The sequence below is a fragment of the Amblyomma maculatum genome, chromosome 1 (genome assembly GCF_055883805.1).
Source record: "Amblyomma maculatum isolate TAMU_Amacu chromosome 1, ASM5588380v1, whole genome shotgun sequence".
NCBI classification, from domain to species: domain Eukaryota; kingdom Metazoa; phylum Arthropoda; class Arachnida; order Ixodida; family Ixodidae; genus Amblyomma; species Amblyomma maculatum.
This window is the reverse complement of record NC_139344.1, coordinates 85,917,041-85,935,034: the sequence shown is the minus strand read 5'-3', so window position 1 is coordinate 85,935,034 and position 17,994 is coordinate 85,917,041. Positions and strand designations below refer to the sequence as shown.

At 49.8% G+C, this 17,994-nt stretch overlaps 1 protein-coding gene across 2 annotated transcripts in view; it reads left to right on the top strand.

Annotated features, from left to right (window-relative positions):
• Positions 1–17,994, top strand: part of LOC146203016 (uncharacterized) — a 97,253-nt gene that overhangs the window by 69,581 nt on the left and 9,678 nt on the right. For both annotated transcript variants that reach the window (XM_084588496.1, XM_084588495.1), the window contains exon 4: positions 7,414–7,563. In XM_084588496.1, the coding sequence (XP_084444622.1) occupies positions 7,414–7,563 (150 nt within the window). The remainder of the gene's footprint in view (positions 1–7,413; positions 7,564–17,994) is intronic.

Below are 17,994 nucleotides of genomic sequence, written 5' to 3'. Positions count from 1 at the left end.
TTAAACATCACTTGTTCTACAATTGTAGTGTCAATCTCCCGTGAGTGTTACCACTTTTCATTTTATATTTCACTTATTTCCCGTTTTATGTCCTTTCCTCTACCCCTCAAATCATTTTTTTTATGCAAGTATACTTAAAAAATTAAAAAAAATGATAAAAATAAAAAAAAAAACAATTCTTTGCTACCCAATTTTTGGCCTATCCCCCTCTCTGGGTATGTGCCATAAGTTATTTGGACAACGACAACAACAACACGTGTCACTTTTCTCAACGTTGATTTGTTACGTGGCGCCGACATCATCATCCAAAAAGAAGAAGCAGACACTCTAAGCTGAACCTTTGCGGGTGGCCTGATAGATAAATTCAGTCCTCGGAGTGTCAGCAGCCTTCAGCGTGCTGAAGAACAATATTGAGGATCTACACAACTTAGTGTCCTGGACCATGGATGGGGCCAGCAGAGCGCCAGCGCCAGGTGATAGACCGCAGCCCGACGCCTGTCTATCTACGAAGGATGCCCGCTGGTCCGCGATGAAGGCCCCGGTACATGTGCCCCCGGCAGCGGAGCATTCAAGAACCAAAGGCGGAGTCGAGAGCGCCAAATTCGTCCAGTGACTGTGGACCCGGCCAACAACGACGAATGCAGTTCAATGCGGCGGCTGAGAGGACAGTTGCAACGGAAACAGCTGCTTCCAAGGGTGCGGTGGCGGTTTGCTCTGTGCAGAGGTTGGACGCAGCGCAGCAGAAAGAACAGTTCCCGAACAACTGCGCTTATCGCATCTAGGAGAGGACCCTAATTGTCTTGGACCTCGAGTAAGAAGCCATTGTTATAGCTACTGAAACATGGCGATCAGACGTGCGTGTTTAGGCATGGCTGAGAAGTTGGAGAGTTTGATGTGTACCGGGGCTGTTAAGGTGCAACACGTTTGTGAGACGAAATATTTGGAGACTTCTTGGATTGCCTTCATTTTCTTGCGTTTTGATTTCTTTTTTGCCCTCCTGATACTTGTGTTTTTGTCCTACATCTTTTTGTTTTTTGTCTCGTCGGACAGCAGCACTGTTTACCTTTGCAACTTTTTCTCGTACTGCATCTCGGGCTCTCTCACAGAAAGCTCGTGCTCCAGTTAACATTCTTTTCTCTGGTTATTTTTTTTTTTTTCGGTGATGCTTCAGCTACAGCTTATTTTGCTCGTACTCCGGACCGATTTTTTCTTTGCTCGGGCTACCTGTTCAGTTTTCTAGTGCTCGTGAATCAGCTGGGGCTTTTTTCTTTTTTCTTTTTTTTTTTAAGAGTGTGCTCTGAGTTCTCGTGGGGCTTTTGTTTATGCTCGAGATTCTGATTCACCTTTTTAGTGCTTTTTAGCAGCAGCAATAGCAGCACACACCTCTCGGCTTCTTTTGAAATTTTGTGTTTTCATTAGGCCATTTTCATAACACTTCTGCTTCTTTCGGCAGTGTCCATGCATTTTTGTCGAGTTGAAATGGGCAGACGGGTGAAAGGATTGCTGGCTTCTCTTTGTGTGGCATCAGTAGTCCAGGTTCACTTTTTTTGCTCTATTTGCTTGAGTACTCTTGCATAAATTTCGTGTCGTCCTTTGGAGTCACAGTGACAGCAGTATATTATCTTTTACCTTTTCCATATAACTGCTTTACGTAGTCTCTCTCTCTCTCTCTGTCTGTGTGTGTGTGTGTGTGTGTGTGTGTGTGTGTGTGTGTGTGTGTGTGTGTGTGTGTGTGTGTGTGTGTGTGTGTGTGTGTGTGTGTGTGTGTGTGTGTGTGTGTGTGTGTGTGTGTGTGTGTGTGTGTGTGTGTGTGTGCGCGCGTGCGCGTGCGTGTGTGTGCGTGTATGTATGTATGTATGTATGTATGTATGTATGTATGTATGTATGTATGTATGTATGTATGTATGTATGTATGTATGTATGTATGTATGTATGTATGTATATATGTATGTATGTATGTATGTATGTATGTGTGTGTGTGTGTGTGAGCGTGCGTGCGTGCGTGCGTGCGTGTATGCGTGCGTGTATGTATGTGTGTGTGAGCGTGCGTGCGTGCGCGCGCGCGCGTGTGTGTGTGTGTGTGTGTGTGTGTGTGTGTGTGTGTGTGTGTGTGTGTGTGTGTGTGTGTGTGTGTGTGTGTGTGTGTGTGTGTGTGTGTGTGTGTGTGTGTGTGTGTGTGTGTGTGTGTGTGTGTGTGTGTGTGTGTGTGTGTGTGTGTGTGTGTGTGTGTGTGTGTGTGTGTGTGTGTGTGTGTGTGTGTGTGTGTGTGCGCGCGTGCGCGTGGCCGCGTGGGCGCGAGGGGGGGGTAGGGGGGCGGGTGGAACTGAGATAACAGATTCTGTAGACCTAGGCCTAAGCTGCGCTAGGTGACCTCGACATCGGACAGCTAGAGAATCAATTTATAAATTCAATTGAAAAGCTGTTCAAGTGCAAGGACATGGATACAGATTGAACTTACTAAATGCGGCTAAACAGTTTCTCATAAAACATCTAATGTTTATTGCGTGCTTCCATTTCCTTGAGTCATTCAGCCATTAGCGGCTTTCGCCAAGAGTCAACGAAGATTCCCTGCGCCGCTCGCAGCACCGTAAGACACAGCACACAAAGGAAGCGACTACTTTGCATGAGAGCTTTTAAAATCCTAAATGCAAACCTTTCGTTTAGGTGTTCTCTATCAAGATTCTCTCACATCCTGAAAGGGAATATCAACATTCTCTCACAATTTAATTCAAAGAGGAAATGAGAACAAATCGTCTACGGCCACATGTTGCTTTCTTCAACGTTTCCTGGAACATAAACGAGAAAAACCAAAGAAAGCATATCAGAGAATTTCAGGTCCCGCGCTGCGGTAACTTCTGCCAGTACGCGGCGTTGGTATCTGCGAAAGGAAAAGAAACTAATAATTCAGCCCAGCCCGGCACGCACAGAAATATGTTATCCACATCTTGCTTCTCGTTGGTGAAAATTCGGACCACTCTCTATGGCAAGGTGTCCTATATAAATAGGTAAGAGAAAAGACTGTCTGCAGGCCTCCAGCAACAGCGGAAGAGACGACGACGAAGCAGATGCAGGGCACGCGCACCGCCGAACGACTGCAAGCCCGGAATGCTGACGCAGCACTCCAAGCTTGGGCAGTGGTGGTGACGGTAGCATCTCCAGCTGTTGCTGCCGTTCGGGCCGGCGCCATGGCGCCGCGGCGCACCTCGGCTCGCCGGCATTGGCGGGAAGGACTCACTGAAGACTAAGGCGCAGGTCTACGACACTGGGAGTCTACAGGTGACCATCGCGCTCGTCCTGAATGGCGGATGCAGCATTCCGAGCTTGGTCAGCGGTGGTGACGGTAGCACCTCCAGCTGGTGCTGTCGTTCGGCCCGGCGCCATGGCGCCGCGGCGCACCTCGGCTCGCCGGCATTGGCGGGAAGGACTCACTGAAGACTAAGGCGCAGGTCTACGACACTGGGAGTCTACAGGTGACCATCGCGCTCGTCCTGAATGGCGGATGCAGCATTCCGAGCTTGGTCAGTGGTGGTGACGGTAGCACCTCCAATTGTTGCTGTCGTTCGGCCCGGCGCCATGGCGCCGCGGCGCACCTCGGCTCGCCGGCATTGGCGGGAAGGACAGTGTGACGGTCGCACCTCCAGCTGTTGCTGCCGTTCGGCCAGACGCCATAGCGTCATGGCGCCGCGCCGCGCGTCGGCTCGCCGGCATTGGCGGGAAGGACTCGCTGAAGACCGAGGCGCAGCTCGACCACACTGAGAGCCTACAGGTGACCATCGCGCTCGTCCTGGACGGCGCTAACCCGTCTTCGCCTCCTCGGATGCCAACACCAGGAGGCCAAGCGTGACGACGAGGAAGAACGCGACAACCCCGTATCCAGAGCACTAAGCTGGTGGGCCAGCAGAGCGGCGGCCCAAGCGTTTTACGCCTGCTAGCGCCCTCAGTCGCAAAGAGACGGTGGTGCGCAGGAGGACAAAGCAGACGCGACTGCTCCTTCAGCGTGGCTGCCAGATACGCGTTCTTTGTGACGGCAACGCAGGACGCACCAGAAACGAAGCGAGCCTTCTGTGTTCCAAGGTGGTTCCCGGTGGCGGCAGCGGGGAAGATTCAGAGGCCGCAGCAGAGCTGCGGATCATGTCTCATAGAGAGGTCAAAATTTAGACACAGCATCATCAACGAGCTACTAGAACCAGGTCACATTCATCATCACTGACGGATTGCAACGCGGAGCGACTTCAGCCAAGCTGCGCGAACGAGCGAGGATCTTTCATCACCCATGAAAAGTGCGGCGGGTTTTCTTTCTAGCAGAGCGGAACTTTTTGGAGAGCAGGTGTGGAGCAAAGGCTGCGTTTTGCGGGCCTGGCAAAAAGACTGCTTTTTTTTTTTCTTCGCCTTGGACACTATACTGAGTGCCAGGTTTACTGGATCGTGTGGCACCGCGATCAAGGGATGCGCAGAGACACGGCAAGAGAGAGAGACAATTGATTTATGAGGGGAGGGGCTCCTGCAGTACGCAGGCGGCCAATGGACTAGCGTCGCCACAAATGGCGCTTTTGAAGACTAAGCGTAGCAAGAGACAATGCGGCGAGGTTCTTCACGGCAGGCTAACCTTTCTATTTCGTGTTATCTCTTTCTTTACCTTCTATCTTTTTCGCGTTTAGCAGCACACCCTACATTTGAGTGATAAGTAACGCTTCTTGGTGTGCTTTTTTCCTGTACTTTCGTGTGTTCTGTGAATAAATGCAAAGAAAAAAAATCTGAAGACTATTACGATACTCCCTAATGAAAGATATGAGCCCATGCTATTTAAGCTTTATTGCGATATATTGAGGCAAACATTTTGGAAGACGCATGTATGTATGTATGTATGTATGTATGTATGTATGTATGTATGTATGTATGTATGTATGTATGTATGTATGTATGTATGTATGTATGTATGTATGTATGTATGTATGTATGTATGTATGTATGTATGTATGTATGTATGTATGTATGTATGTATGTATGTATGTATGTATGTATGTATGTATGTATGTATGTATGTATGTATGTATGTATGTATGTATGTATGTATGTATGTATGTATGTGCGGGAATAGAAAACTCTATTTTTCTCACGAGCTCAAGAGAATTTCCCAGAGGAAGAGAAAGAAAGACCACGAGTGAGCGAGCGGCACAGAGCTCGTGGTTCTTCTTTTTCTTCTTCTGAGAAATTCCATTTGCCTCGTGACTCTCCCGTGGCTCTCGTTACTTTTTCGCCCAGTTACGCGGCTCAACCACCGAACGGGCAAACAAGAGCTTCGCTTTGAAGAAGAAGGATGCGGTGTACATTCTCGCCTAGATTGATTTGATTGATAAACGTTATTACCAGAAGGTTGGAAGTTATTTGCAGTGCGTTAGGAAATAGCTGGTGAAGGAGCAACGGTGGGCAGTCCTCGGTCCAGGAGTCCGCTTGCTTCAACTGCGGCTCTGGCTCGCTCCACCAGCATGAGCTGATGCTGCGCGTACGAGTCGGCTAGAAGGTCCTCTCACTGCTCAGGACAAGGGCTATTTTAGTAACTATGGGGCTAGCCCTACATCCCCATATTGTGTGCTATTATTTAGTAGTGTATCCGTACCAGATACGTTCGCTTTTCCATCGTGTGGGCCATATCTTGCATCGCCTAGAGCAGATTAGAGCATGCTTTGTTTTGAAAGACTGAGACAGTGCATTCCGGGACAAGCGCACAGGTGCTACTAGCTCTACCATTAAGAAAGTATTTGTCAGGATATTACCATCCTTTGTAAGGCGTTCACCTGTTGTTGTTTTTTCTCGGCAAGTGGTGGTGTTGGGTTGTGCCCATCCTAAGACGGCTAATAGATGGCTGCAGTCTCACCTGCAGAACGCGCTCGGCTTCGTTCGCCACTTTGGGTTCGTATATAACGACCTCGCGCCGGCCACGTACCGGAGAAGACGAGGTGACGCTAGCACGCGCGACACACAACGCTGAGATGGCCTTGGCCAGACGCCGCCGACCGCTACCTGTTTCACATCCTGGCGCTATTCATCTTCTTCGGCAAGTGGCCGGCGGTGGTAACGCGATTCGCAATGGGCGCTTCAAGAGCCGCAGCGTTCATCCCTACTCCTTGTAGCACTGGACAGCGTGTTCAACGCATCCCGTAGCATTTTCACCGTTCGAAGAGCCCTTTCTTCAGAGTCCTTCAGAGGCAGAATGTGTATATCAAAGCCTTCAGAGGCCTTGATATACGCATTCGCGGATCAGAGCGAGCAGATTAAAATTGAAGACGGCGACATCCGTAGCCACGTCCGACGCACAACGTAAAAAATTACTAGCTAGAAACACGTACCCAGCATGCACTAAAAGCCATTGCGGCAACGACCAGGCGGTCTAAGGCATCGGGAAACAAAACTGTTGTGTTTGCGCCCCCTCTGTTTTGAATCTTGTTTAGGAATGAAGTTTTTTTATTTGTTCTTCTTCTGCTGAATAACGTTCGGATGAAAAGTTTCGGATAAGGTCGGCTTCATGTTTGCCATCATGCAGGGCTTCAGGCCAGCTGAAGTTTTCGGCCGATATTCGCATTTGATAGCCGAGAATTGGAACTAGAAGCTATTCGTGCTCAACTAATTTCGCCAACAGCATACCGCAACAGCTTACTGCTCTCAGTGGAGCGGAAAAGAGTGGCGAAGAGCGCTCTTTCACGCGCTGTCGAGCCAATTAAGTTCACATGTACGAAGCCACCGTCTCACGCTCCTGACTTTACTGATTCCACCGCAAGAAGTATTTGTATCGGGGAGCCAGCATTTAATGTTTTGCATAATACAACGCGCATTCCATTTTAGGACAGGCCACAGATTCTGCCCAACGCTTCCTTTCAGTACGTCTCTGTCAGGTTGTGTTCTTCGGTCTATGATTCATTGGGGCCGCATTCACGAGTAGCCGCTGGACGTAATACAATATAGTAGTTGAAAATGTCGATTAGCACAGCGCTCCTCTTCTCCAGCATCAAACTCACGTTCAGTTTCACATTTTAAACAAGCTTATTTATTTTCGAGCAATCGGCCCAATCAGATGGTCGAAAGTACTCCCAAGCCTGCAGACGCGCGGATGCGATCGTCAGCTCAATCGAGGATGCGTTCAAGACGTGAATGGATTAACGGTTGTCGATAACGATGACAGCCATTGCTCCCTTTTCATCCGCCTCCGAGGCCGCCTTCGCAGTCCACACAGTCGCCTTCCTCTCGCGACGGTAGACCGCATGACCTGCCGAAACTAGCAACCGACTCTTTCGAGATTTTCACAAACCTGGCGCAGATCTGACAATTCAGTTTTATCTGGAGTGCTTTAATAATGCACCACGTAGCGTGTTACATACATTTCTTCGTTCTTTCTTTTTTCGCTACGTGCTCTCGCAGACCTACCGGACTACGCCCCTGATCACTCCGTCTGCGAAGCCAAGGCGTGACATCACCATCGGGTCGTACCTGCGGCACGTGAAGGAGCCCTACTTCACCACCATGAAGATGCCCGTCGACAGCCTCAGCAATCCCGATGCAATTGCCAAGGTCAGAACCCTTTCGGCTTTCAATATATACATCATCTTTCCTCCCCGCACCCTCGCTTAAACCAACTCCCAGGTCCTTCAAATGGCGACCGCATTTCTTCGAAGCTGGCCTGCGACGATCGCTTCTGAATTCTCTCTCTCAGTACACCAATTTTAGAAGTTTCTAACTCGACTCGAAAGATATACATCCTCAGCGCTGCACGCTCTGACTCGGGAATCATTTCTGCGCTTAATTTGCTCGTTGCCTTCAGAACGGTTGCCCGTACCCATGGAAAGTGCTACTGGTGCTGTACCAGCTGCAAGCAACGTAGGTATATATTGTCACGTAGTGGCGACAAGGTTGGCGACACAAATGAAGGGGGTCGATGATTGCACTAAAGAAACTCTTTATTTGGGCTGACTTGCGCCCGCAAAAGAAATAAGCAACTCGGCGGCGGCGATAGAAACAAACGTGCTCGTCGATCGTCGAACAAAGAACGCTCGTCACACTCGGCAACGCTCAATTTAAAGGCTGCACAGAAGAATCTAGATAACGTCGCAAACAGCTACCAGCACGGGCTGGAACATTGTGGAAAGACAAGCGAGTGGCCGGAACCTTCGAGACAGATCTCGGTGCGTCTTGCGCTACAACAAAACTGATAAAGGTGTGACTCGCGACATCGAGCAGTAACAAACAAAAATTACGGAACTGATACGCGGTCCGGATTCAGAGTGATAAGGCTGTATGCCGGCGGCTGTTAAAAAACAACAAATACTGTTTTGAAGGTTTCGCGGCATTACTCCCCCCTTAAAAAAAACATCGCCTCGATGTTTCAAAACAAAGAAACCTAAACATAAACACTGCAAAGTTTAAACACCACAGATTCTTTAACGCGCGTAATATGGCTTCAGTCGTACAACATGTACAATTTCTGGGCGTGCGCGTCGCCGTTGTGATGCTGATGTTCCGTCGGGAATGACTTCATAGTCCAGTGGTCCGACGCGGCGAAGGATTTTGTATGGCCCAAAGTATCGACGCAACAACTTTTCACTTAATCCGCGACGGCGAATTGGTGTCCAAACCCACACTTGGTCTCCTGGATTGTACTCTGCGTGGCGTCGTCGTAAATTGTATCGTCGGCTGTCGGTGCGCTGTTGGTCTTTAATACGGAGCCGTGCGAGTCGTCGGGCTTCCTCTGCACGCTGCAGGTAGGCGGCGACGTCAAGGTTGTCCTCGCTGGTTACGTGCGGCAGCATTGCGTCGAGCGTCGTCGTGGGCTCCCTGCCGTACACAAGCTTAAACGGGGTCGCTCTGGTCGTCTCCTGGACTGCCGTGTTATACGCGAAGATCACGTACGGCAAGATGGCGTCCCAGGTCTTGTGTTCAGCGTCGACGTACATAGCGATCATGTCCGCGATCGTTTTGTTCAGGCGCTCCGTAAGGCCATTGGTCTGGGGATGGTACGCAGTTGTTCGTCGATGGCTTGTGTGACTGTATTCCAGGATGGCTTGCGTCAACTCTGCCGTAAACGCTGTTCCCCTGTCCGTGATGAGCACTTCTGGGGCGCCGTGTCGCAAGAGAATTTGTTCGACAAAAAATTTGGCGACTTCTGCCGCGGTACCATTTGGTAGTGCTCTTGCTTCGGCGTAACGGGTAAGGTAGTCAGTGGCCACGATGATCCACTTGTTACCCATAGACGAAGATGGAAAGGGGCCGAGGAGATCCATCCCAATTTGTTGAAAGGGCACGATTGGGGGCGGAATAGGGTTTAGTAGTCCTGCTGGTCTGTTCGGCGGCGTCTTGCGTCGTTGGCACTCACGACACGTCTTCACGTAGTGGGCAACTTCGGCAGGCAGTCGCGGCCAGTAATACTTCTCCTGGATTCGACGCAATGTGCGCGCAAATCCGAGGTGGCCTGCTGTGGGCGCATCGTGCAACGCCTGCAGAATTTCTTGCCGAAGGGTTTTAGGCACTACGAGAAGCTGCGTGGTCTTGTTAGGTGCGAAATTCTTCTTCACGAGGAGGCCATTGTTTAACGTGAAGGATGATAAATGTCGCCTGAACACACCAGGAGGGGAAGCGGTCTTTCCTTCCAAGTAATCGGCTAGCGCTTTCAGCTCAGGGTCTGATCGCTGTTGTTCTGCGAAACTGCTGGCGCTTACCGGTCCCAAAAAGGCGTCGTCGTCATCGTCCTTCGGGGGAGCATCGACCGGAGCGCGGGATAAGCAGTCTGCGTCGGAATGCTTCCGGCCCGACTTATAGACTACAGTCATGTCAAATTCTTGAAGTCGTAGGCTCCACCTGGCAAGGCGGCCGGAAGGATCTTTCAAATTAGCCAGCCAGCAGAGCGCGTGATGGTCGCTTACCACCTTGAATGGTCGGCCGTATAGGTATGGACGAAACTTAGAAGTGGCCCAGATGATTACAAGACACTCCTTCTCGGTCGTCGAGTAATTGACTTCGGCTTTTGTGAGGGATCTGCTAGCGTAGGCGATTACTTTCTCCTGTCCGGCACTTTTCTGGACAAGAACGGCTCCTAGGCCCACACTGCTCGCGTCGGTGTGAATTTCGGTCTCGGCGTTTTCATCAAAGTGGCCAAGTACAGGAGGGCATTGCAGGCGGCGCTTAAGTTCATCGAAGGCTTCTTCTTGCGGCGCTTCCCATTTAAAAGGTACGTCAGCCTTTGTAAGCTGCGTCAACGGTTCGGCGATCCGCGAAAAGTTTCTGACAAATCGTCGATAATAAGCGCACAGCCCAAGGAATCGGCGCACAGCTTTCTTGTCGGCAGGCGGTGGGAATTGTGCGATTGCAGCTGTTTTCTCCGGGTCTGGGCGAATACCGTCCTTGCTAACGATGTGACCTAGGAACCGGAGTTCTTCGTAGGCGAAGTGACACTTCTCTGCTTTTAGCGTTAGTCCCGATGACTTGATGGCTTCCAGCACTGTTTGTAGTCGTTTTAGGTGGTCTTCAAAGTTTGACGAGAAGACAACAACGTCGTCCAAATATACCAAACAAATTTGCCACTTCAAGCCTGCCAGGACTGTGTCCATTACTCGTTGAAACGTGGCTGGTGCGGAGCAGAGGCCAAATGGCATCACCTTGAACTCATAAAGGCCATCCGGTGTGATGAATGCGGTCTTTTCGCGATCTCTTTCGTCGACCTCAATTTGCCAATATCCGCTCTTCAGGTCCATCGATGAGAAGTACCTTGCATTGCAGAGCCGGTCTAGAGTGTCGTCGATGCGGGGAAGCGGGTAGACATCCTTCTTCGTTATGCTATTCAAGCGGCGGTAATCAACGCAGAAGCGAAGTGTGCTGTCTTTCTTCTTGACCAAAACGACTGGTGCCGCCCAGGGGCTGTTCGAGGGCTGGATTACGTCATCACGTAGCATTTCCTCAACTTGATCGCGAATGGCCTGGCGTTCTCGCGGCGATACACGATAAGGGCTTTGGCGCAGAGGTCGGGCGTGTTCGTCCGTTATAATGCGGTGCTTGGCCAGTGGTGTTTGTCGTACCTTCGATGATGACGAGAAGCACTCCCCGTAGCTTCGAAGAAGACTAAGAATCTGGTCTTTCCTGCTGTGGGTCAATGCCGGGTTGATGTCAAATTTGGGCTGACGGAATTGGTCCGGTGAGTCTTCCAGCGTTTGGTCGTGGAGGGCGAATACATCTTTGAGGTCGGCTAATTCGTCGAGAAAAGCGATCGTCGTGCCCTTGTTGAGATGCCGGTATTCTTCGGTGAAGTTTGTTACCAGCACCTGAGTTTGACCTCTCCGAAATTTCGCGATGCCTCTTGCGATACCGACACCTCGTTCTAAGAGCAATTGGATATTTCCTTCGACGATGCCTTCAGCGGTTTCGATGTTTGCGCTACCTACGCAGACTGCGATGCTTGATCGGGGCGGGACGGTCAATTCTTCATCGAGGACGTTTAGAGCGATGTGTTGCATCGACGTCGTCGTAGCAGGAATTGCTTTGTCTGCAGAGAGCTTGATGAGCTTGGATCGCAGGTCGATGATAGCCCTATGTTCATTTAGGAAGTCCATGCCTAAAATCACGTCGCGGGAGCACTGCTGCAAGACCACAAAGCTGGTGGGGTAAGTACGCCCATTTACGGTTATTCTTGCAGTGCATCGTCCCGATGGAGTAATCAGGTTGCCACCTGCTGTGCGAATCAGCGGGCCATCCCAAGCGGTGGTAACTTTACTTAGCTGAGAGGCTAACGGTCCACTAATGACTGAATAGTCAGCTCCGGTGTCTACTAGGGCAGTGACTCTGCGACCGTCGACATCAACTTCAAGGTCACTTGTTCGCGTCCTCGCATTGCACGTGGGCCTTAGTGTCCGATCCCGGCTGCGTCGTTTCTTCAGGTCATGGCCGGGGCATACCGTTGTTACTTCGCTGGGCGGCGGTCTCTGCTTGCACTTTGGTCGTGTTGTCGTCGATGACGTCGTGTGGAGCGGTGGTGAAACGGCCGCGTCGTCGTTAGTGGTCGTCGGCGGCGGAGGATCTTCGTCTTTTCGCCGTTGAGCAACCTCACCTCCAAAGGTTGCTGGCTTTAGTTTCCCCTACGGGGGCTTGGGGACCTTCCGCGCACACTATCGTCATAGTTACGTCCTGGCGACGCAAAGCGGGCCCTGTACGGCGATGGAGACCTGAATCGACGGCTTGGTGGCGCAATCTCACCGCTACGCAGATAGTTGTCGATTTCTTGCGGTCGTTCACCAGAGCGTGGTCGTGGAGCGTCGACTGCAAATCCGCGGAGACCGATTCGTCGGTACGGGCAGTGCCGCAGAATGTGGCCGGCCTCACCGCAGTGGAAGCATAATGGCCGGTTGTTTGCAGTCCTCCAGGCGTCGCACTTCCTGGGGTTTGGGGGTCGTTGGTAGGCTTCGCGGGCGGGGGCCAAGGGGCGGTTTTCAGGAACAGGACGGTTGCGGCGAGGGCTCGGAAAGTCATCACGTCGGGGCGGAGGGCGACGTAATGCACCAGCGTAGTTCATCGCTGTTGCCTCGTGTGCTGGAACAGTCGCAGCCGTCGCTTGAGGAACGCCCAGCGCCTGCTGGACTTCTTCACGGACGACGACCGCGAGCGTCGCCACCTGCGGTTGTTGCGATGATGGCATCAGTCGGCGGAGCTCCTCTCGCACGATCTCCCGGATGAGGTCCCGAAGGTTCTCTCCGCTTGTAGATGCGCTGGGGTAGTGGATTGAGCAGTCCGGCTGAAGTGGTCGCTCGTAGTGGCGCGTTCGGGTGGCCAACGTCTTCTCAATAGTAGACGCCTCCGTTTCAAATTCCGCCACAGTTCTTGGCGGATTTCGCACAAGACCTGCAAAGAGCGACTCTTTAACGCCTCGCAATAGAAGTTTGACTTGCTCACCTTCGGTCATATTAGGGTCGGCGCGGCGAAAGAGGCGCTTCATCTCCTCAACATACGCCAAGACAGGCTCGTTAGGGAGTTGAAGTCTTGACTGAAGGAGAGCCTGGGCTCTTTCCTTTCGGACGGCGCTTGAAAAGGCAGTCAGAAACGCTTCCTTGAAAATCTCCCAATCCTTCATAGCTGCCTCATGATTTTCGAACCAAACTCGGGCATGTCCTTGAAGAACAAAGTAGACTTGCCTGAGTTTCGCGGCGTCGTTCCAGCAATTGAATTCTGCAACACGGTCGAAAAGGTCCATCCAGTCTTCTGCATCTTCGTCCGGTCGTCCATGGAAGCAGGGGGGCTCACGGGGTTGAACGAAAACAACCGGTGCTGTAGGCTGGGCCATTGTCAGCGTCGATGTCTTCCGAAATCGAATGGGGTCAGGTAGCAGACCGTGCTCTGGCTGTAGGCCTTGAAGTCGGCGGCTGGCTCGGTGACCTGTAGGCTGGTCTTCCAGGGCGACAGGAACACGACTTGGCTCTTCGCTTGAAGGATAAAAGGCAGCACCTCCACCAGATGTCACGTAGTGGCGACAAGGTTGGCGACACAAATGAAGGGGGTCGATGATTGCACTAAAGAAACTCTTTATTTGGGCTGACTTGCGCCCGCAAAAGAAATAAGCAACTCGGCGGCGGCGATAGAAACAAACGTGCTCGTCGATCGTCGAACAAAGAACGCTCGTCACACTCGGCAACGCTCAATTTAAAGGCTGCACAGAAGAATCTAGATAACGTCGCAAACAGCTACCAGCACGGGCTGGAACATTGTGGAAAGACAAGCGAGTGGCCGGAACCTTCGAGACAGATCTCGGTGCGTCTTGCGCTACAACAAAACTGATAAAGGTGTGACTCGCGACATCGAGCAGTAACAAACAAAAATTACGGAACTGATACGCGGTCCGGATTCAGAGTGATAAGGCTGTATGCCGGCGGCTGTTAAAAAACAACAAATACTGTTTTGAAGGTTTCGCGGCAATATGACTCGTTGATGACAGTCAATCGAGGAAAGGCAGCAGTCCTGTGCACATGCGCCCCTTCCCTCTCTCCCTTTCCTCTCTCTTGGAGCCCCCTCCAACTGCGTTGCTAGTATGCTGGAACAATTCATTTTAACTGCACCAAATTAAAACAAAGTGCGACCCACGGATGCATGAGACAGTAGCATGCAGGATCCCGGATGGCGGTCCACGTAGAAATAGGATCTTGAGAATTACTGCCATACAGTGCCTATGAGGCTTTCTCGAAGTTAATTATCCCTCATCGAAAAAAGTTGTGGGGGTTTAAGTATTGCTTAAACCTTGTGACACGAGCGAAAGCTGTAAGAGTAGCCACGTTAATCACTGTAACACAACTTTTTCAATCCGCGCCTTTTTTTGTATTTTTAATGAAGTTAGATTTTAGGGAAAGGAAGGCGCAGTACAGGTTTGGGTGGACGCCACGGAATAGTGGGCACCTACACCTAATCAAGTCAAGGTCACGGTTTCATATGTTTCTTTTATGTTAGGCCTGAGGAAACGAAGGCGCGTTATACTTTTGGGTGGACACCACTGATGGGCACCTGCGCTTAATCAGGTCAAGGTCAGACCACTTTTTGAAGGTCAAGAAGCCGGAGGTTTTGGGAACGGACGGTGCAGTATCTCATAGCCATCTTGTCCTCTGGCTCCTTGAAGGTTCGTTGCTAGCCACACTGACATTGTATTTGGTTTATAGGAAAGGAAAGGCACAGCATATGTCACATTTTATCCGTTTACACTTGAGCCACATAGCAACCCCCACCGCTCCTCCACTTGAAGGTCAAATCTGGACCGCCGATGAACTTGGCTCCTGCTAGGCAAGCTTTGAAAAGAGTTTTATGCACACTACAAATGCGCTTCCTTATGTTTTTACCACGCATGTTTTTTTTTTTCCTGTAGTGGTAAAATTAGGGATTATTTGGTGCACATCTGGTCCTGACAAGAAAAAAAAAACTTCAACCAGAGAAGCCCCGAATAGCGGCAAAGGCAGCCCGTCAACGGGCGCCGGAGGAGGAGCCGGCAAACGAACATCTTAGAACAGTTCGAGCGGTGTCACCTCATTTGCCTTTTACCACGGCCGATATTTGAGCCTGGCAGGTTTTCCTGTTCATCCCACATATTGTCCCATTATGTCTTTTAGGTTCCCCCCTCCTCCGCCACAGCCCCCTAACCCTTTCTCCCGACACCAGTGGACGCATGAAGGAAAATCGCGAAAAACTCTACCCCAGTCCGCAAACAAACGCAGATATCTGCGTAAAAGAGAGCCCCTCAAGGTGGCGGAAAATTCCCGTTTTTGCAGATCAATAAGGTATCTCCAACTAATAGGTCTAAGCGTAGTTACATTAGGCGGGGGCCCCGTCTCCTCGTTCTAATTTTCTCGCTTCACACGTACAGATCGAAGTTCCATTATCCGTGGTTCCATATATTAGGAAAGCTATAGTTAATGGGCCCCCATCCTTGTTCTGTTCTCAGAAATGAGGTTCCGGACTGCAGCCTGCTTAGCCACCACCCCCAGTTTAGCACAGGCTGTGATGTCGCCTGGTTCTTATCCATGTTAAAAATTACGAAAGTGGAAGGCTCGAAGACAGGCCAGCAACAAGGAATAAACGCGGAAATATTAGCCTATAATATTGTGCGCACCGGTCTTGAAGACGCTTTATGCGTTGCACAGTGCACACAAATGACGGGATCCGTTCGGAAAGATGGAAAATGATGCACGAATGGGGGTGTGTGCTGCTTTCAAAAAAGAAGCATGTACCTTTCGCCCGTCGCTTATACTCGGGCTGCTAGCAGAGGTACGTGGGCATTTGACCTCGAAAACCTCGAGCTCACCTCAAACTCAAAAAATATTTGGTGACTTTACTCAACTTCAAGCTCAGCAACTGAGGTTGAGGTCCCCTCCAGCGACCTTACCTCAATTTTCAGGCGACCACTGGCGACCTCACTCAACCTCACCTCAAGCTCAAATTGTGAAGTTGAGGTCAAGCGCTCGACCTTAAAAGAAAACAATAAGAACCATTAAACCGTAACTAAAAGCAAATATACATTTCTCGATAATTCTGGGATTATAGGTAACCCAGAATTTGTCATATGATGGTTGCATTTTACTGTTAATTTTATACAGCAATTAACATCGGCCAGATAAAAACAGAAAAACTCTGGAGACTTCATGTTCAACTCTGCAGTGAAGTGACTACAATAGTTGACCCCCCACCCCTCTCTCCTTCCCCTCTTCACCTGCCCCTTTTGTGGCCGGTGGTCAGTTTCATTCTAAGGCCTACATTAGTGCCCCTTTACTACGCATGGGCCTATAATGCAACACAAAAAATGAATCCCATCCGGCCCACATGAATAAGATTCGCATTAGGAATAAAACAAGCCAGTTCTTGGTATGTATATACTGAAAATAGAAATGCTGTTGACCCCAGTGATGATGACGAAAATGGCCGTAATTGCGCTTTTTCTTAATTCGAGAAGGAAAATTTATGGCTATCGAGTTCTTAATTAACTTTACATTATTTTGCGACCGAAGGCATTAAATCAAGGAAAAAATAGGCATACCTTCAGAAAATGTTGAACGATTCTGAGGCCCCAACCGGCCGATTCCTTCCCTCCCCACTTTTCCGCTGCAGTGATGTCCTAGATATTTGTCATGTCCTGACTTCAATGTCCTAATTATTTGTCGATAACTCTTTAGTACCATGGCGTATTGCAAGAATTTGCAAATTGCGCGTTTGAACACCACGCCTTTATTTTAAAAAGTACATGAGTCAGAATAGCTGAGCGAAAGGGTTAAACGTGAACTACTTTGACAGTCGCGAACACCAGCTCGCCTATCGAATTTCGCCTGGGCAAAATCTGTCCAAGTCCCATCCATGTCCAAAACAACAAGACGGTATAAATACCCGTACCTCTGAACAGAATTCTGCATATTATTTCGCCAACCAGTCTGAGACGAACTTCTTTGGGGTATTCACTTGGTTTCCTTCAAAGAGAACTAATGAATCACACTCCAGTGTCTCCGAAGAGGCTTAGCCGTATGCACCGTACGTGAATCCAGAGAAACCGTTTCCCAGTTAGGGTTGTATAGTTACAGCTCATAAACGTTTAAAAAAAAAAGAAAAAAAAAAGGCGACGAGCACGCAGCCCGGAGGGACCGCGCTCCCCTGTGCACGAGGTAAAGTCCTCCCTTCGCAGTCTGTCTCTAGACATCTGGTTTTGCTCATGCGGTGAATGCCGAACCGTAACCAATACACACCAGAAATAGCCGGCGTCCGTGTGACAGCTCCGCTTTCAGAGACTACATCGCGCTTTGCATTGCTTGCAACAAAAAGAAAAACTAAATGGGCGTGCCGGTAGGTGAAAAGAGGGATTGAGCTGTGGCCTCTTTAAAGATGCCAAACAAAGATCAAAGTGCGAGGTGAGTAGTCTGTCCTCTGTTGGGCAGCGCGCGAAAGTAACTGATGTCATACAAGAAAATATATAAAAAGAAATACCAAGTTGATGAAAGTACAAACAAAATTCGCACAGTAATAGAAGAAGAGGACAACTGCGCTTCCCATGGCATTTGGTAAAGCATTTCTCAGTGCTAGCGTGCAATCGGTTCCATTCACGTACATTTCAATTTTGGATATATCGCCCCACATTTGACCCCAAAAATGTTCGTCCAGTTGATTTGCCCGTTTTGAACAGATGGCAGCGCAAGATGGCCACACCAAATTTGTCACATTAATTTGTCCGTCTAGACACAAGTATGTAGAGCATCTCAATACCTTTTAGCTCATAAAAGCATATACGAGAACGCTTTTTTTCTTTCCGCCCCTAAATAAGAGATTCCCAGAGATACCTGACATTTTATTAAGTTCACGAATCCCTCATCCTCCTTTCTCCTGCACTGCTTGGTTTCACTCAAATTCGAGATGCACAATGGGCCTTAGCGGACCAAAAACTTTTTTTTTTTTTTTCAGCGGGCTTTACTGCACAAGTATCAGATAACGTTTTTTGTTCCTTCCTTCTAGGTA